Source organism: Pyrgilauda ruficollis, unplaced genomic scaffold (assembly GCF_017590135.1).
Source record: "Pyrgilauda ruficollis isolate IOZ18807 unplaced genomic scaffold, ASM1759013v1 scaffold100, whole genome shotgun sequence".
Lineage (NCBI taxonomy): Eukaryota > Metazoa > Chordata > Aves > Passeriformes > Passeridae > Pyrgilauda > Pyrgilauda ruficollis.
The window spans coordinates 1757064-1776249 of NW_024508102.1; the positions used below are offsets into that span (position 1 = coordinate 1757064).

At 62.8% G+C, this 19186-nt stretch overlaps 2 protein-coding genes across 2 annotated transcripts; one reads left to right on the forward strand and one right to left on the reverse strand.

The window, feature by feature from the left end:
* Positions 1 to 22: 22 nt before the first annotated feature.
* On the reverse strand, positions 23 to 14115 carry PACSIN1 (protein kinase C and casein kinase substrate in neurons 1). Its single transcript, XM_041467862.1, has 10 exons — positions 13979 to 14115; positions 4535 to 4667; positions 4040 to 4196; positions 3674 to 3909; positions 3356 to 3511; positions 2866 to 3041; positions 2540 to 2660; positions 2334 to 2458; positions 2023 to 2216; positions 23 to 1710 (listed from the first exon to the last, which is right to left on the reverse strand). The coding sequence occupies exons 2-10, from the start codon at positions 4595 to 4597 to the stop codon at positions 1601 to 1603; spliced, it is 1338 nt and encodes a 445-aa protein (XP_041323796.1). The 5' UTR covers positions 4598 to 4667; positions 13979 to 14115; the 3' UTR covers positions 23 to 1600.
* A 564-nt stretch (positions 14116 to 14679) lies between these two features.
* RPS10 (ribosomal protein S10) lies at positions 14680 to 18728 on the forward strand. Its single transcript, XM_041467874.1, has 6 exons — positions 14680 to 14782; positions 15383 to 15532; positions 15639 to 15810; positions 17818 to 17895; positions 18214 to 18269; positions 18641 to 18728. Exons 2-6 carry the CDS (start codon positions 15383 to 15385, stop codon positions 18680 to 18682), a joined length of 498 nt encoding a protein of 165 aa, XP_041323808.1. The 5' UTR covers positions 14680 to 14782; the 3' UTR covers positions 18683 to 18728.
* The last annotated feature ends 458 nt before the right edge of the window (positions 18729 to 19186 follow it).

Sequence of the window (19186 nt, forward strand, 5' to 3'; positions counted from 1 at the left end):
CCCAGAGCCAAGGACGCTGACAGAGCTCGGTTATTTTCTCTTGCTGCTTTTTGTTGTTGTATCCACGGAAATACAATCACGAGAGATATATATATTATATATATACTTCTTAAATTACACAATCAATGTACAAAAACCGGGGTGCATTGCTGAGACAGGTGGTTGGTTGGGTCTTTTCTGACTTTGTGGTTTTTTTTCCGGTACCTGGCAGGGGCTGGATGGCTCCCGCCCACCGTGCCCAGCACACGGTGCTTCCCCTGCATCCACGAGAACACGGGATCCCTGGGGCCAAAAAATTCACGAACCAACGGAGGGGGCAGGAAAGGAGCAGGAGGAGCGTGCGGGAAGCCGATGGCATTGATGCTGCTAAGGGTGATGGTATGGAAAGAAATGAGAGATGATCCGTAGGGAAGAGCTCGGCATGGCAGACGCACCCGAGGCAGGGGGTGGGGTGGCCGAGCTGGGTGGCAGCGGCCGCGGGAGCTGCGGGGCCGGGGCAGAGCCCAGGGGAGGAGGGGTAGAGCTACGTGGGGACAAGCAAAGGGCAGAGCCTGCGGCCATTCCCCTGCCTTGGCGGGTCTTGTTTCTTCGCCGGGCAGCTGCTCTGCCTGGGCTGTATCCTGAGCCCTCCTCCTGAGCTGCACTCCTGCCGGCATCCTGCAAGGCAGGGATGCTCATCCCCCGTCCCTGCTCTGCTCCTGCCTCTCTTCAGGAAGGGGAGGATGGGGACCGTCCCCAGCAGTGCCCAAGGCAGTCCTCGCTATCCCAGGCTGGGCATCAGGGTGCTTCCAGCAGCACCGGGCCCTGGTGGGTCCTTCTCCGGACAGCGCTGGATTTTAGGGCCATCTCACCTGGATCTGGTGTGCGTTGGATACCTGCCCACCCGAAGGGCGATGCTGCTCCCTGCAGCACAGAGCGGGCATCGGCTCGGGAGCCTCCGCCCGCTCCAGCTGTGCTGACAGCCCAGCCCGGAGCGGGAGGAAGCTGAGGAGATGCCAGCAAGCTCCGTGGCGGGGCTGGTCCCGCCTCACCTGGGCATCTCAAGGATGGCCGCGGGGATGAAGGGGGCATTCACCCCTTTCCTCGGGGCGGGAGGATGAACTGGGGAGAACATGGAAACACCAAAAAAAATAACCAACGGAGTCACACTCCAATCCCTCTTGGTTTTCTGGGATGAATTTGGTTGGTCCCAGGAGCTTCGGCGCCGTGCGTTTCAGAACAGTTCCAGCCAATCAGAAGGCGGCTCATGATTTCAGTATCTTTAAAAACCAACCAATCAGGAGCTCTCACTGGTTGGGCTTTAAGATCTTGAGGTATCGGCTTTTCGCTCAGAAAAACAAAAAAAAAAAAATTCAACTAACGTAGACGAACGGACAACGTCATCTTTCGCTTCACGTTATCTTAGAAGAAAGCGACTATGCAAAATACTCTTCGGAGACAACTCTTAAAAAAATAAAAGCTTGGTCGGAAAATATGTCTGAATCTCTAAGGGTGAGGAGTGAAGGACCAGACGGCAGAATGGCTGGTTGGCTGGTGGAGAGATGGAGACAACGGAGGGTGGATTTATCTGCTGACGGTGACGAGGAGCACACCACAAGACTTAGATTGCCTCCACGTAGTTGGCGGGGTACAGCCCCAGCTGCCCGTTGTCCAAGCGCCCTTTGCACCACCCCTGCTCGTCTTCCTCACCGAGTTTGGTTAGTTCATCACCTGCAGAGGAAGGTGGAAGGGAAGAGCTCATTGCAGGTGCTGGAAATTCTCCCACCCCCTTTTGCTCCCTGGGATGGAGAGGCTGGGGGTTTGCAGGATAGAAAGGCAAGGGGTGACTCATGAGCCCTCACGTGCCCTGTCCCTTCCCATTGCTCCTGTCCCTTCTGCCTTTGGGCTCAGCTTCTGCCTTCCCCTTTCTGCCAGTTCAACTCTTTGAAGGGCTGGGCCAACTCAGAAATTATTTGAGGGATTTCACACCCACAGCTCCAGCAGACGAGCCCCATCCTACCTGGCACTGGCAAGGGACCGTACCTGCTTTGAAGCTGAGCTCATCCTGCTCCTGCCCGTCGTAGTCGTACAGAGCCCGCACCCTCACGCCCTTCCCCGCCGACTCCTCGTCGAAGGGGTTGGCGCCGCCGTTGGCCTCGCTGGTGTTGAAGGAGTTGCTGCCCTCATCATCGGACCACTCGGCGCTGTAGGTCTGCCCGCGGTCGTGGCTGCTCACACTGGGAGGGGGAGGAGAGGAAGGGGTGGCTCTCACCGAGGTCATCCCACATCCCCAAATGCTTGCACAGGCACAGCCCGTGCCTCTCATGGCACCTTCCCTTCATGCCGGCCCTCACCTCCCGCGCTCGCCCGCCTGAGCCCCCGTGTCGCCCGCGCTGCTGGCGTTGGTCAGGGCCACCCCCTCGCCCTTCTTCTGCTTCTCCTTCCGCGTTATCGTGTGCGTCAGGTCCGGGTTCCACTCCTGCAAGCACAGAGTGACAACCCCTGAGTGCCCGGCTGCCCTGCAGAGCTGCCAGCACCCAGGCAGGGCGCCCAGCCTCACCTCAAACTGGGGCCAGTTCATGGGCATCCCGGGGCCGCTGGTGCTGCGGAACCACCGGAGGTCCTCCTGTGCGTCCGACATGCGGATGGTCTGCTCCAGCTCCCGGTACACGTTGGCGTAGCTGTGGGGTGAGACGTGTTTGGGGGGCTGTGAGTCAGGGTGGGGCCCTGGGGACAGTGTGGGACAGGGACATGGCCAGGCTGTGTCACCTGGGGACAGGTTGTGTGTCCTCCAAGCCACCGGGGGGCGCCAGGCTCCTGCACGGCCTCCTGCCACTCTGGTACCTCTTGGTGACCATCATGTTGGCCAGAATTCACTGCCCCTACCTGCTGCTCTCGGCCAGGTTCAGGTGCCTCTTGATGTCCAGGAGCATTTCCTTGAGGAAATTGAGCCTCTTCTCCTCGAACTGCTGGCACTGCTCGAAGACCTGCTCCATGCTCTCGATGTACTGCGGGGTGCACTTGTTCAGCTCGTCCAGCACCTTCTCGTACTTCTCCTGAGTCTGCAAAAAGACAGGAGAGAGCCTGGTAGTACCTCAGAGGCTGTTTCTGCCTGCTGAGAGGTCTGCTTTGGGGTCACCAGAGCTGGGAAGCCCAAATTGAGCCAGGAGCCTCAGTAGGTGGAATCAGCCCCCATAAGTGGGGTAAATCCCTGCCCAGCTCACACTCCCTGAGCACTGCCTGCAAGTCCTTATCCTCCAGGAGCACAGGAACGGGAAAATGGGAAATGATGGTGAAGAAAGGGATATGGTGGCCATCTCCTCTGGTTTCCCTTGCCCAATGCCCCGTGCGTCTGGCACAGGGCAGTGCTTCACACCTTTTGCACGTCTTGCTTGCACTTTTCCACTTTGTCCTGGAGCTTCTTCTGCTGCTCAGGAGTATTGGACTGATCTGCCTTGCTGTTGGCTTCACGGGTCATGGCCAGCTTCTCCTCCTTGCATGCCAGGTGATAGGCTTTCTTGGCTGTCTCCAGCTGTGGGGAGGACAGGGAAAGGACATCAGAGTAGCACTCACAGCCCCCTGCCAACCCTCTGCCTGTGGGGAGGTGCCATGTGTCTCTCCCAGCCTGGACTGGGCACACAGGGCTGGACCTGGTGACACAGGATTGCCCCAGGACACTCTGTGCTTCTCTCACCTCCTTGAGCTTCTTGGCCCAGGGCTTCTGGGCTTTCCGGAAGCCATCCTCAGCCTCCTTGGCCTCCTTGAAGCCCCCCATGATCTGCTTGTGGTAGGCATCCTTCTGCCAGTTCTTGACCTTCTCAAAGTCGTCGTTCAGGAGGCTGTTCTTCACCTCCTGGTGCAGCTCGCTCACCTTGTCCGCCTCCGTCATGATCGCGGCCCATGCCTTCTCCAGGCTGCCATACTGGGGACCTGGGGGCCGAGGGGACAGCTGGGGTCACCCCACTGCCCTCACCCCCTCCACTTCTGCCAGGTGAAGCTGTGATTGTACACGGGGACCCAGGTGTCCTGGGGAAAGCCTCCCGTGGGGAAGCCACGGTACCTTTCTCGATGAGCTGCCTCCACCGCTTGGACCAGTCAGTGAGCTGCTGGGCGTAGGACTTCTCGATCTTGGCCCGCTCGTGCACACAGTTCATGAGGTCATTGCAGAGCCGGTGTCCATCATCGATCCGCTTCACCGTGCGCTTGTAGTTCCCCACCTGGGATGGGCACGGGGACAGGCAGCTGTGGGGGCTGTGACCATCCTGGCTCAGCCCCAGCTGCGCTGGGGTGGCTACAGGGGAAGCACCAGGCAATTTGGGGGTGCAGGGATGGAGCTTTGGGTTGGGGCTGCTCAAGCCAAACTCCCTCCAACCCCTCTGTCACTCAGGGACAGCCAAGACTGAGACCTTGGGCAGAGCCAGCTCAGACACAGAGCCACCACAGCAGGGATGCTCTCAGGCAGAGGAGGGAGGGTAGCCCCCAGCCCAGGGGACACCTCGGGATGCAGTGACAGTGGCGGTGGGGTCTGTGGGAGGAGAGGATGGCCGGGACTCACCTCCCAGAAGCTGTCGGTTGTCTCCTCGGCGGCCGATGCCGACTCGTCATAGGAACCCGACATGGCTCCCTGCGCTGCCTCGGGCGGCGGAGCACACGCTGGGGGTTTCCTGGGCAAATACCAGCCTCATGCACTGAGGGGACAGGAGAGGAGAGTCACAGGGGGGCAGGGGACCCCCATTCCTCCTGCCAACAGCTCCGTGGGCCAAGTGTCCCAGTACAGGGGATGGGCATGGGGACAGTGCCCTCTCCAGCTCTGGACCCACAGACTCCTCCAGTGCCCACCACCCACTGGGTGCTATCCAACACCCCTGGAGCCAGCGGTGCTGGGAGGGAGTCATGGGGAGCAGCACGGTGGGAGCTCACTGGGCAGAGCCTGGCTCAGCACTGGGAGCCGCTGGGCGAGGGGCCATGGCAGGGTCAGGGGATGCGCCGCCCAAGAAATTCTCGTCCTGATATTCCACCCTAATCCGTCCTGATCTTCAGAAAAACGGCATCCCCGGAGTGCCACGTGGCCCCGCTCCGTGGCTTAACCCTTTGTTGCTTTGCTGAGAGCTGGGAGGGGGCTGGTGGCTGAGGGTGGCACCGCACGGGGACAGAGCAGGGACTGTGGTGGCCGTTTTCCTAGGCATCCTCCTCATCATCCCCATCCTGACCTGGATTTGGACAGTGTTTCCACAGGAAAGCACTGGGCCTATCCTGCATGGCATCTGCCACCAGGATGGGGACAAGGTGGCCATGAACAGCTCAAATTTCCTCCTGCCCTGTCCCTAAAAGGGCTGAGAGATGTGGCCATAAACCTCACACATCATCCCTTCCTTGGGGAGGTGGAATGGGCAGAGGGATGGCCTGGCCACCTGTGCTCTGCCCCGTGGTGGGGTGGGAGGGCAGGGCTGGGGGTACAGGGTCCTGTGGGGAGCACTGGTGAGCGCCCACGCTCTCCAGCTGTGCGCACAGCTGGCCCTGAGGTGTCCCCAGGCCAGGGCAGGGCATGGCCCCAGGAGCACGGGGACCTGAAACAGTTACTGGAGCACGGCGCAGGGCTCGCTGTGCTGGAAGTAACAGGGCCCGGCAGGGATTTAGTGATATAACCAGGGAGGCACCAATCCCCTCCACCCTCCCCAGACGGTTAAAAATAAACGCGTGACTGTCCCTCGCTCAGCCGCCGAGACGCAGATGGATGGGGGACAGCAGTGTCCCCCCGCAGCTGGCAGCACGCAGCGCCCGCGCCTGCCTGGCACCCACGGCACCGCCACCGCCACTGCCTGGCACCCACAGCACTGCCACCACTCCTCCCAGCACCCACGGCACAGCCACTGTCCCTGCCTGGCACACACAGGACCACTGTGCCTGGCATTCACGGCACCCCACTGCCACTGCCTGGCACCCAGAGCACCAACACTACTGCTGCCTGGCACCCACAGTGCCACCACTGCTCCTGCCTGGCACCACAGCACTGCCACCGCCGTCCCCACCCAGCACCCGCAGTGGTGACAGAGCACCTGGTGGCACAGCCCCAAGGGACCGCGCAGGTGCTGCATGCTTCATCTCCCCTGAAAGCTGCGGGCACAGCGCAGTGCCCAGGTGTTGTGCCCTGGGTTTTGCTGCAATGGCTGCGCTGGCATGGCAAGGGCACCCTCAGGGTGACAGCGCCATGCACCAGGGCTGGGACGGGGACAGCAGGGAGGGAGCACACCCATGGCTGGGTGTACCCCAGGACCCACGGGCACAGTGCCAGCCCCTGCTGCCCCCGTGAGCCACTCATGCCATGGGGCACTGCGGACGTGGCTGCTGCAGCTCCCTTTCTGAGCCACTACCTGGTCCGAGCTGCAGCCTGGGGGTTATTTTTGGCTCTGCATCACTTCCCAGCTAACGCTGCCGCCTCGCCGCCACTCTCCCGCCACACACCCCCACACACGACCACCCTCGCACGGCCGTGCACGTGCGTGTGCCCCCACCGTGCCAGGCCGCCTCGGCCGCCTGTGCCACACGTGCCAGCCCCCTGCCAGCCCCCTGCCAGCCCCTGCCAGCCCCCGGCCCTGCCAGCACAGCCCATCACCTCGCATCAGGGCGGCCGGCGGTGATGCCTGGCGCCTGCAGAGCCGGCGGCCGAGCTGCGGCGTGGAGAGCTGCCAGCCCCAGCCAGGCGCTGCCGCTTGGGTACCCCCGGCCTGGGGGGCTCCACTTCGGCCCCTCGCCTCCACGGAGCTGCCAGGGAGAAGCCACAGAAGGTTTGGCATCAAGTGACAGAGGAGTTTGTCCCAGCTCCTGCTCCACGTGCCCTTGGGCTGCTCCTCCTGCAGAAGTGGCCCCGCTGTGTCTCTCCTGTCAGCGTGCTGGGTGCTGAGCACTGACACAGCTCTCCTCACCCTCCAGGCAGCTCCTGCTGCCCTGCTGCTGCAGGGGGGTCTCTGCCCTCTGTGGGCATGGCCCTGTGCAGGCAGGAGGCTGCTGCAATGCAGAGGCTGGTGCTGCTGACACCACGGGCATGGCATAGGCAGATGCCTGCATGCCCACGGCAGAGCCCTGGCTGGCAGAGCCCTGTCCCCAGGGAGATGGGACAGTCCAGTCCAGCTGTCCCCTGTCCCCAGGTTGCTCTCTTCAGGTGTGTTTGCTATCCTAGACCCAGCATCTCTCCTGCAGCCAAGAAGCAGGGTTTGGGGATGTCACACTTCTGCCCCTGGGCACATTGGCCGAGCCTGGTGGGGACCAGGGGCAGGAGTGGCTGCAGAGCCTCTGGTGCAGGTTCCTCTGCTGCCAAGAGCCCCTGGCTAAGGCAGGATGGTGGCAGAGGCACTGCAAGCAGAGGAGCAGAGCACAGGCAAGATAGTGTCCCCATACCTGTCCCCACGCTGTCCCCAGGCAGGAGGTTCACACCAGGTGGGAGCCCCGTTGCTGGGAGGGCAGTGGGTGAGTGACCCTTGCTGAGAGCATCCAGGGCAGGGGGAAGACACACTGGGAGCTGCACTGGTCTGTGGGAATCCAAGCAAGTGGGCTGGGCCTTGGGCTCTTGGCCACAGGAAAGGTCATTTGCTCTCCCTTAGCACAGGGCTGCTTGAGGGTCCATTTTGGGGTGCAGAGCCAATGCCACCATGATGCACCACTGTGGCCACTCATGGCAAAGACAAATGGATTCAGCCAAGGAGGTCCAGAGGAGCCTGGCAGCAGATCTACCACCATGTTCTGGGGCTGCATCCACCGTGGGTACCAGCACCCATGTGCTGCTCCCAGTGCGGCCACACACGGGGGCTTGAGGTGGCCACACACAGGGCTTGAGGTGGCCACAAATGGGGGCTGAAGTGGACAAGGCACAACAGCAGGTCCCAGGAAAACCTGTGACACCAATGTGCATTGCAAGAGTCTTTGCAGCTGCAGGAGCTGTGCCTGGTTTGCTGCTCAGTCTGACCCAGCTGAGTGGCTGTGGGATTCCCACACCGGGGCTGCTCCGTGTGCCCCATGGGGCTGGGAAACGCTCCTGGAGCTGGCAGGGGTCAGAGCTCAGGGAGCCAGAGAGCGTGGAGGGGTTTGGCTGTGGCGTGGCTGAAGCGTAGCCCCCTCCAGAGCCCATGGAGACCCTGTGAGGAAAGGGTTAAGTGGGTGCTGCTGATTCACGGTGGTAGCTCAGCATCAGCAGCACCAGGGGCTCAGGGCTGAGCAGCCCCAGCACCATCCTGCCCTCTTGTCATCAGACCAAGCCCAATGCCAGGCAGGTGGGGAGCCTGGGCCCTTCCAGGGTACTGTCTCCATGGGAGCAGGCTCTTGTGGGGTCCCTCCTGCATTCCCTGGCAAAACCCATTTGGCTGCAACATGAGCAGGGCTGGAGCCCTTGGGCAAAGAGCCAAACCCAGAATGGTGGGTGATTCTCCATGGGATTTCAGCCAGAGCAGCACCATGGGGCTGCCCAGGACCCAGCAGTGTGTGAGGTTGCTGCAAGGGCAGCAGGACCCTGGAGGGGGCACATAGGTAATGCTGGAAAACTTCTGGGAGCCACTTTTCCAAGGAATCCTGGATGGAATGTGCCTATGGCAGCCTCCTTGCTTCCATCAGGGTCATCTGCATTGATGGGGGATCCGAGGCCTGGGGACCTGCTGGACCCTGCAGGGTCAGGGCTTGTGGGCTCCCCCAAACCAGAGAGGAGGTTCAGTGATCCAGGAGCAGTACCAGGAGCCTCGTGTCCTGTGCACAGACGGGAGGCCGCCGGGGGCCAGGTGCTGCCAGGTTGCAGTAGCCAGGGGAGACACATTTGCTCCAAGCCCTGGCAGGGATCGGCTTCACAGCTCATGTGGGCTCTGCAGAGAGCTTCCCCTTCCCCCTGCGCTCCCAAAACCGCCCTGCTCAGGGCACCCATTAATCTTCTAGGGATTTTAGGAGCCTTGTGCAAAAATTTCGGGAAGCTTGTTTGGCATTTGCAGATAACGCAAGTGTCTCTCCAGGGGAGCCCGCAGCCCAGCTCAGGGACAGCGGATGTGCAGGGAATGCGGATGGGGAATGTGGATGGGGATCCCTGAAGGGGCAGCAGCAGCAGGATTGCCAACACCTTGCGTGTGCTCAGGGCTGGGGAAGGGAGAGGGGGCTCAGCCTCAGCTGGGGGCTCCACTGGCTGCCCAGCTCCGCAGCTCTGTCTCATCCTGCCGCCTCGGCTCGCCGCGGTAAACAAGGCTGCTCGGACAGCGAGCAGGGATTTGTGCAGTCCCGGGAGCCGGGTTTAGGCAGAAATCCAAAGATGAGGTTTGCAATTAAACCCAGAAGTGGCAAACGGGGATGGTGGAGGATACGGCGGTGCCATCCCCCCGCTTCCGCACCAGGGAGGGGGAAGCGGAGCGTCACGCGCTGCCACGGGGGTCCCGGCCCCTGAGCCTCGGTGGGATGGACCCGGAGCTCGTGGCGACAGAAGGCAAATGGGGCTGCTGGGAGCAAGAGAGGTGGAGGGACAGTGGAATTTCAGCTCTCTGTGGTGGAGAAGAGACGTGGAGCCAGAGGGGACGGGAAAGTGGGGAGATGGGGGGCAGCAAGGGAGAAGCTGGGGTGACACGGCTGAAAGGAGGGGCTTCAGTGATGGGGTAAGGTGTTTATTTGGGCAGGGGGACAGCCATGACAGGGACAGCACAAGTTCGCCCCATTATTTGTAGATGGAGAAACTGAGGCAGAAGCCCGGGAGTGCGGCAGCATTGCAGAAGGGGTGTCCCTCTCCCCAGCACCCCACTGGACACACGGAGGGGGTGAAGGTCATATACCCCCCCAACCTCCCTAGCTTGCAGAAGGGATCGGGGGACACCGTGTCCTGCCGGGGGGTGCAAAGCCATGCCTTACTGCCCGGTCCTTGCACTGCAATCCCCCCGCCGCCCCCCCATCCTCGCAAGGGACCCGGGCATCCCGCACCCCATCCCGGCAAGGGACCCCGGCATCCCGCACTGCATCCCCGCAAGGCACCGGGCGTCCCGCACCTTGTCGCCGCAGTGGACCCGGCTGTCCCCGCGGGGGCCGCGCTCACCTGCCGGGGGCCGGGGGGGCCGGGGGCCCGAGGCCGGGGCCGGGGCTCCGCTCGCTCCGCTCCGCTCGCTCCGCTCCCGCCGGGCAGCGGCGGCGCGCACGGCCGCGGGCACGCGCCTGCCCGAGCCGCCCGTTGCCATGGCAACCGGGATGGAGCCGCTGCTGCGAAAATCATCCGGGGGGGGGCGGAGGGGGGAATGGACCCCCCCATCCCCGCGTCCGCGCCCACCCCGAGGTTCCGCACTGCCGCCAGCCCCCGCAGGACCCCCCGGCCCCAGACCCCCGGCCAGGGCACCCACCGGGGCTGCTCCACTGCGGGGGCCGCGGCCCGGGGACACAGCCGGGGGGGGTGGGTGCCACGGCAGAGCGATGGCGGGGTCGGGCTACCTTAGGGCCTAATCAGACTCGTTTCCCCCGGGCTATGAGGTGGGGGGGCTCTTTGGGGACCCCCCTCGGGCTCCTGGTCCTGTACCCCGGGGGTCGTTGTCCCTCCTGCACGGGACGGGACAGAGCCACGCACTCCCTCTGCTGCTGCCCCGGCCTCTCTGTCACCCCCGCGGCTGCAGGGGGGTTTTGGGGCTGAGCCACAGCTTTTGCAGGAACAAACACCCCAAAACGCCTTCAGAGAGGCAGCCGGTGCCGCCTCCTTGCCAAATGTGCCAGCTGGGAACAGGCTGGCAAGAGAATCAGGAACAGTCTTTTCCCCCCGGCAGGGCTGGGGAAAGGGGTGAGGGGGCTGCACTCCCCAAGGCTTCTTGGAGGGAAGCAGGGCAGCTCCCCCTCACTGCCATCTGCCCATCTGCCTCCTCCCAAGCCCCGGGGCTCATGCCCGGGGGTCACCGGGGCTTGTTACGGGATGGGAGTCCCGGGGGCAGAGGGGGCTGGAAGCCGTCGGGAATCAGGCAGGATGCGGGTGGGGGTGATGACAGGCTCCCCGACACTGCGCCTGCATCCCCCCGCTCGCGGGGGATGTCAGGGAAATTAAAAGCCAGCAGGAGACGAGAGCGTCCAGGCGAGTAACCGAAGCCGCTGCAGAAGCCGCAGTAATGAGGCTGCCGGGGCCGCTGCCGCCGGGATCGGGTTGCCCAGAGAATGCGACCCGGTCCCGGGGGGCTCTGCCGGCCTCTGCTGCCGGCTCAGCTTTCCCCTAACAAGCGCCTTGGACTGCTTAATGAAGCTCGGTGGGGCTCTCCAGCCCGCCTGCCGCCCGGCTCCTTGCAGCTCCGTGCCACCCGAGCCAGACAGAATGGCCCCCGGAAGGTTTCACACCCTGCTGGGGTGAGACCCCCGGGGTTTAATGCTCCCAATCCCAAACAGGAGCGGGATGGATGGTGGTTCCTTCAGAAGCAGGGGATCTTTGCCTGTTGGCGTTTCAAGGTGAGGAACCAGAGGGTGCTGAATATCTGGTCATGGTCCTTTCATGCAGTGAGTTGGCAGTTCTCAGCACAGGGTCACCACTGGGATGTCCCAGCTGCCATCTGCCCTGACAGCATCCCTGCTGCAGAGGGGAAAATGTCCTTGGCATTAAACATTAGGTGACAAACACTCTCCAGGATGGTGACAGGGGGACCTCAATGACTTGGGCGGGTTCCCCAGTGCAAAGAGTCATTGCCACTAGCTTTGTGGTCTGTGCAGGTGGCACCAACTCAGGTCTCCTTCCCTGCAGCTTGGGCTGCTCCACGCAGGGAGCAGGTGGGAGCTCTGCCCCCGCAGCTCCTTCACCAAAAACTCGGTCACGACAAACTCTTCCCCGGCTCTCACCATCCCACCGTTTACTGTTTTCAGCGGTAAGTCACTTCTCCTCCTGTAAATGAGTTTCCTTGTGGGAAGCAGCAGACGGTATTGGCAGGAAATAAGCCCTGATTTATGGGGCCACTTGCCGCTCTGGAATTACAGCTCTGTGAGCACAAATGGAGAATCAGAGCACATGAGCCCACACCGTGATCCCAGCGAGCCGGAGCAGGCAGGAATGAAGAGATGCCACCAGGGATCAGCCGCCTGCCCATCAGCCAGGCAGAAGTGCCGGCCCTCACACGAACGGGGGGGCTTCAAGCACAGTCAGCTCCCAGCAAGGAAAGGAAATGTGTTCCCTAAATCCCGGCAGAGCCCTGAGTTATGGGGCTCAGCTGTTTCTGGGAGAGCCCATGGGTGGTCCAGGGAAGACTGGTGTGGATGGGGGCAGAGGGCACCCCAGGATCCCGAGCCCGTTCCTGCCCTCCAGTGCAGGGCAGGGCAGAGGGGCAGCTGGGGCTCGGGGGCCGGATGGGGCCAGTGCCCCACGCTCGCCCCAAGCCCGGGCTGCGTCGCCGCTGCGGATGTGCCGCCGGTCCCAGGAGCCCTCCGGGGAGCTGGGAGAATGCAAGCGCTACTTTGCATCTCTAATTAGCCGCGGAGGATAATTGGCGGCTCTGCGGCAGACAGGCAGCCATTGTGGAGGGCCCAGCGCGGGGCAGGTGCTCCCAGAAACCCAAATCCCACCGAAACAATCCCCTTCTTGTCTGCCTGTCACCGGCCGGGGCATCCTCCGAGCCTTTCCGGGGAAGGGGCTGGGGCCGGGACATAAAGGCTCCATTTTTCCTGGGGAGCAGCGTGGGGCTGGCTGCAGGCAGCTGCCTGAGGAGCCTGTACATTCCACCCGCGGGCACTGCTGGGGCTCGCTGCCTGCGGCCCCGCCTGCTGTGCCACGCCGGGGACAGCCGGACACTGGCTTGGCCGCCCCTGCAAGCTGCCGGCTGGATGCGACCTCTCCTCCTCCTCCAGGACCATCCGCAGGAGCTCAGCAGGTCCGGAGTTTGCCTTCAAGGTGTTGCACAAAGGCCAGCCAGGCTGGCACCCCTGGGACAAAGTCTGTCCCCGGGCAGAGCCGTGCCAGGCGCTGTGCTGGAGGAGCCTGGCTCCATCCCCGTGTCCTGGCAGGGACCAGCACAGCTGGGGACAGGGCATTCCCAGCGAGGGGGATCCCACACAGAGCCCAGCCCAGGCTCTGGGCTCAGGACGTGGCCCCGGTTGGTGCTGACACGCTTTGCTGATGTCCCTTCCCTTGTCGCCCGGCCCTGTGCACGTCACTGTCGGTCCCTGCCAGTGCCTGGGCTCCCTTCCCTCAATCCTTTCACGGTTAAATCCCGCTCCCGTCCTGCCGCAGCCCCTCCGGTGGCTGCACATCCTGGGAGGAGGGAGAGGAGGGAGAGAAAGCGGCCCGGGGGCACAGATCAGTGCGGACCCCGGGCAGGGCAGCACCTCCAGCACCGGCCCAGCCGCTGCCTGGTGAATTGCCCGATTTTCTCTGCGCTCTTCCAAAGGAAGCACAAAACCCCAGGAGGTGGAAGGAGCCTCGGGGATTCAGGCGGGGTTTCGGGGTCAGGGAGCCGCAGTGCCTGATCTCTGCTGTGCTGCGGTCTCTTGGCTTAGGGATGGGGTTTGCCCGGGGAAGGCGACGCGGGGGCCGAGGGATGCGGGAGCAGCCGGGGAGGCTGCCGGGAGAGCTCTAATCCGTTTAGCAAAGCACTTGCTTTGCCATTTCCGAGGCAGGAGGTGCAGGAGCTGTGATCTGCTGCAGCAGAGGCAGGGACAGCGACAGCGACAGTGCCCGCGGGCAGCGTGTCCGGGCCAGCAGGGACAGCTCCTGCCCCGCGGCACGGCACGGGCCGGGTGATGCCGCAATTGTCGCAGCATCCTTGGGGTCACCCTGCGGGAGCTTCGCCCCAGCTCCGTCCGAAAGGAAGAAAGGAGGGGATGGCACGGTAGCAAAGCCCCAGCACGGCACCGGGCAGCTCCAGGAACGCGGCGCATCCCTCGATCCCTCCCGCTCCCCGCCCGGCACGAGTTGGAAATCACTTAAAACGGGTCGGGCGCGGGTTCCTTTCCCAGCGCAGGGCGCGGAGCCGCTTCAAAGAGCGGCGGGGACAGCGCCGTGACAGCGCCCCGCTCCCCGCACCCCTGTGCCCCCCGGCCGTACCTCGGCGCCGCGGGGACAGCGGCGGAGCCTCTCCCGGGGCCGGCGCTGCGCATCGCGGGCGGGTGGCGGCAGATGGGGCGGAGGGAGGGGGTAAAGATCAGCTCGGAGATTAGGGCGGCATTTTTAGCCGACCAATCCCCGGCCCGGCGCGGCGGCTCCTCGGCCGCGCAAGGTGACAGCGAGCCCGCCGAGGGGATGGCGATAAGCCCCGGGGCACCGGGGGTCCCTGTGCGCCCCCAGCCCCTCAGGCTGCCCCCGGGCCTGCTCCGGGATCCGGTGCCCGCCGTGTTTCGGATGTTTCCCCCTCCTCCGCAGCCGCTCCGGTCGCTCCCGGGGGTTCGAACCCCCAAACCGGGGCGGACAGCTCCGGGCTGGGGGGACACGGCTCCAGAGAAACCCTTTGGGAACGAGAGCCCCGGTTGGGGGAATGGCGGCTCCCGGGCCCGTGAGGGGAGCAGAGCGCTCCGGTGCTCCGGGAGCCCCGAGCCCGGGCTGCGACCCGGGATCCCGGGCAGGGCTTCACAGCCCCGCTGCGAGGGACACCGGGCACGGCGGGGACGTGCGGGGATGTCACGGCCGGGGGTGACACCGTGGGGGGGCGGGGGTCGCCGCTGTCCCCCTCAGGCACCGCTGCCCCCCTCAGGCGCCGCGCCGGGCTGCCCGTTCCCAGGCGGGAGGGGGCTTTGCGCTCTGCCACAGGCAGCGCCGCGGCCACCCTCGCCGCCAGGGGTCTTCGGCGCGGCGGAAGCGGCGGTCCGGCGCACGCGCAGTCCTTTCCGGTCGGGCCCCGCCGCCGCCGCCACGGTGAGGCCGCGCTCGGGCCATCGGCCGCGCATCGCCGCCATCCCGGGGGCTGGACCCCCCCGCGGGGCATCTCCGCGATCGGGGCTCCAGCCCGGCTGTGCGGGGAGGGAGGGATTGGGGGCGCCGAGCCGCGGGGTGGTACTGGATGTCCAGCGCTGGCACCGGGGCCTCCCGGCCCGGGCGCTGCCGCGGGGGAGGTCCGTGATCCGCGGGGGTTCAATCATGCCCGAGCACGGAGAGCCCCGGGCCCGGCGGGTCCGGGAGCGCCGCCCGTAGCCGATTTCCCGTGCTGGGGGCGCTGCCGGGATCGGTTCCGGCTCCCGGAGCGGTGAGAGGCTCCCACGGCTCCCGGTCCCCGAGTTCAGTTTGACTTAACGGCGGCACCAACGGCGTCGGTGGCGGGGCTCCCCGCGAGCCGCTGTCCTGTTCCCGGTGTCCCGACACGGATGATTTACGCAGCAAAAGCCGGGAGAGCTCGGTTTTCCCTCCCGGGGAGCGGTGGGAGCAGCGTCCCTGGGCTCGCCCAGCAGGGTTCGCTGTCCCCGGTGCAGATGTCGGTGCCCGAATGTCACCGAGCCCTGTTCGCTGTGTCCTGTGCAGATGTTGATGCCCAAGAAGAACCGAATCGCCATCTACGAGCTGCTCTTCAAGGAGGGCGTGATGGTGGCCAAGAAGGACGTGCACATGCCCAAACACCCCGAGCTGGTGGACAAGAACGTGCCCAACCTGCACGTCATGAAAGCCATGCAGGTGGGAGGGCGTGGGGACACGGGGGGCTTGGTCCCTGGGGTGGTCCCGTGTTCCCTGTGAGGAGGAACTGGGATTGACTGGGACTAACTGGGAGCTCTCCCCGCAGTCCCTCAAGTCCCGAGGGTACGTGAAGGAGCAGTTTGCCTGGAGACACTTCTACTGGTACCTGACCAACGAGGGCATCCAGTACCTGCGGGATTATCTGCACCTGCCCCCCGAGATCGTGCCGGCCACGCTGCGCCGCAGCCGCCCCGAGACCGGCAGACCCCGGCCCAAAGGTCAGCTGGGCTGGGCACGGGGGGCTGGGCAGGCAGGACACAGAGCTGTGGGGATTGGGTGTGAAGTTGTGAGCAGAGCAAGGAAATGTGGTCGGGGTTTGTGGGTTTTTCAGCTGGAAGCGGAGCAGTGTGCCCTGAGAGGGGTGGGACACACAGGGATGTGCTCTGAGTGGGGTTTGGCCTTCCCCAGGGACTGGGATTGCTGGGAGCACGCCTGCTGAGGTGGGGGTGGGGAGGAGACACTGTCCAGGGCTGGGTGAGCCCCACCTGGGATCACCTGTGGCCAGGTTGGGTGTCAGCTGTGGTGGGTGTCCCACTCTGCCTTCCCCAGGGACACTGAACGTGCTCCCCCTGGGACAGGGCTCGTTGTTAAAGGTTAACAGAAATCTCGTGGAGGAGCAGCAGAGCCCACAAAGATGCTGAGGGGTTTGGAGCATCTCTCTGTGAGGAGAGGCTGAGGGAACTGGGCCTGGTTGGAATGGAGGAGAGGACACAAATACCCACAGATATGCCCAGGGGATGGTGCCAGACTCTGTTCAGTGGTGCCCAATGACAGGACAAGGAGCAGGGGGCAGAAAATAAAATACAACAAGTTCCACCTCAACCTGAGGAAGAGCTTTCCATGTGGGTGGCAGAGCACTGGAGCAGCTGCCCAGGGAGGGTGTGGACACATTCCAGACCCACCTGGACACATTCTTGTGTCACCTGCTCCCAGTGACCCTGCCTGAGAGGGGTTGAACTGGGTGATCTCCAGATGAGCCCCAGCTGCTCTGTGATTCTGTGTGTTGGACTTGCAGCTCTGATTTTCCCTTGGTGGGCTTTCACACCCCCGAGGGCAGGGGGTGCAGCCAGATGTGCTCTGGCTCTGGGGGATCACAAGGGTTGTGCTTTTTTGCTTCTGAGCCACAGGGCTGGGCCAGGGAGTGCTGGGAGTTCACCCCCAGCTGCTGCAATTTGTGTCTGAGCCAAACAAAACGGGAGCATCACCTGCTTCAAAGGAAGGAATTGCAGAGAAACTGGGAATATGCTGCTTTCTTTGATCTCTGAGTTGCTTGGATGTTCCAAGATTTGTTCTTTAGATGCTGTGTTTATCCAGTGAGCTTAAGGGAGCTGCATCCCTGCTGGGAGGGAGGGAGGGAGGGGTGGCAGCTTCTGGCTGGGGTTTGTGCAGGAGCAGCTGTGTGGTGTCCCAGGATTGTCCTGGTGCTGGAACCCTCCTCAGCCCCATCTGGGCAGGGATGGTTGGAAGGGCTGCCCTTGGTGTTGTTTTTTGCTGTGGATGACCTGCTTGAGGCAGCAGCAGTCAGGGTGACACAGAGGTGGTGTAGCAAAAGAATTATTACAAGAACTGGGGTTTTTTATGGCCAAAGCAATGCCTGTGGATGTGCAGGAGGGCACTGGGGTGTGCCAGGCACAGCTGCCCCTCAGTGGGTCCTGCCTGGGTGGGCAGACCCCAGCCTGGGCTCCAGGGACACATCCCAGTCCCTGAGATGAGGTGATCCCACCATGGCTGGGTGTTCCTGCAGCAGTTTTGTCTGGTATTAATCTGAGATTCCACAGATAATCTGCTTTTACTGTCCTGAACGTGTTCTGTGGAGGGATTTGGGGTACTGACAGCATGGCTGTTTCAGGTTGGGGTGGGAATGCTGTCCTGCAGTTTGGGACTCAGCTGTGCACAGGCTTGTCAGCCATGGCAGATTCCCAGTATTTCTGGGATTTTTACCAACAATAACGTTCAGCACTAGTTTGATGACCAGAGAACTGTTGAGATGATGCTGTAAACCCACTTCCCACATTATTTAACTTCCAGCTGGGACACTTGAGCGGATTTCACCCTTCCAGTGAGGTTTCCCTTACTAAATCACTGTTCTCCTTAGGTTTATTCTCCCCGAGCTGCCCCAGGAGCAGCACTGCTGGCAGACCCGGTGCTGTTGTGCACCTTGGGCTGCGGGAGGTGTGTGTCTGTGCCCTGGCTGAGCAGTGTGTGAGCTGTGCTCTGTGTTGCAGGTCTGGAGGGCGAGCGCCCGGCGCGGCTCACGCGGGGCGAGGCTGACCGGGACACGTACCGCCGCAGCGCCGTGCCACGTGAGTGTGCCCCTGGGCCCCCTGCCCTCTCAGGGACAATTGTCCCGGCTCTGGGGCTCCTCTCAAGGAGAAAAGGGGAAGATGAGACTCTTGGCATAGCTTAGAGTCTGTATGTGAGGGTGGATGGGAGGTGTGCTGGAGTTTTGTCCGGCTGAGCTGTGGGGTTTTCCCTGGGGGTGGTTTGGTAACTCTCAAACGTGCTCAGTTACAGCTGTTCCATTTTGCTGTGTTTAGCCCCACTTTGAGTTCTGTGGGATGGTTAAAGCCTTGCTCCCAGGCAGGGGGTTCTGTGAGCACTGACTGCTTCTCTTTCTGCAGCTGGTGCTGACAAGAAGGCTGAGGCTGGTGCTGGAGCAGCCACGGAATTCCAGTTTGTGAGTGTTTGCATTTGAACTTTGCTTTTTTAAAGGCTTTGGGAAAAGCTGGAAGGTCCTGTCTGTGGGACTCTAGAGTGTCAGGAGGGCTGGAAACTGTCACCCTTCACATGCAGCTTGCTTGCTGTGGGGAAAGGATGTGGTGGGCAGAGGCCAGTGGCAAGTTTGAGAGCAAACTGAGCCCTTTGGAGATCCATGATTTTATACTTCAAAAACAAAAGTATTTTAGGTGTGATCCACAGAGCTGGCTGGAGTGGGTTGATGTTTGTGACACTCACCTGGCTGACCTGTGCCATCAGAGAGCTTTGATGATGTTTTTGCTGTCATTACTTGACACAATGATTTCTAACACTCTCCTTTTGCTGTTGCAGAGAGGTGGATTCGGTCGTGGACGTGGTCAGCCCCCGCAGTAGAACTTTGTGCTCATGTTTTGTGTATAATAAAGAGGTGAAAATGCCACTGGGTTCATCCTGTGTCTGTCTGAAGTGCACAAACAGAGCTCACGAAGCACAGCATGACTCAGATCTTTGGCATCTGGAGCAGCACTTTGGGAACGACTAAATGCAGGTTCTAGAGAAGGAACTCCCCAAGTTTAGGGGGTGTGGAGGTGAGTCCTGGAGGAATGCAGGAGCGTTTCCCATCTGCCCAGGGCGATGCTGCTTTCCGGCCACGCAGCAGCGCTGGGCTGGGACTGAGCTGTTCTGCAGATGGAAAACTCGGCTGTGCCGGCCCGTGTCCCTGAGATCGGGACACAGTGGGCGGGTCCGCGTGTCCTGCACCCTGCGCTGTCACCGGGGCTGTCACTTGTGGGGGACCGAGGGCGGGGGGCGTGTGGCGCAGTGGCCGCCGCCCACCGCCAGGTGTCGCTCGGCAGCCGGTGACTAATCGGTAACGGGCCCGGGATGGCCGCGGTGTCA

What these genes read in the sequence shown, in the direction of transcription:
- RPS10 (XM_041467874.1), top strand. Translation starts at nt 15,383, where the DNA reads ATGTTGATGCCCAAGAAGAACCGAATCGCCATCTACGAGCTGCTCTTC. An exon ending in ACGTCATGAAAGCCATGCAG is followed by an intron (nt 15,533 to 15,638) that starts GTGGGAGGGCGT and finishes CTCTCCCCGCAG; the next exon opens with TCCCTCAAGTCCCGAGGGTA. An exon ending in CCGCCGCAGCGCCGTGCCAC is followed by an intron (nt 17,896 to 18,213) that starts GTGAGTGTGCCC and finishes CTCTTTCTGCAG; the next exon opens with CTGGTGCTGACAAGAAGGCT.
- PACSIN1 (XM_041467862.1), bottom strand. Translation starts at nt 4,597, where the DNA reads ATGTCGGGTTCCTATGACGAGTCGGCATCGGCCGCCGAGGAGACAACC. An exon ending in CAACCGACAGCTTCTGGGAG is followed by an intron (nt 4,197 to 4,534) that starts GTGAGTCCCGGC and finishes TGCCCATCCCAG; the next exon opens with GTGGGGAACTACAAGCGCAC. An exon ending in GCAAGCAAGACGTGCAAAAG is followed by an intron (nt 3,042 to 3,355) that starts GTGTGAAGCACT and finishes GTCTTTTTGCAG; the next exon opens with ACTCAGGAGAAGTACGAGAA.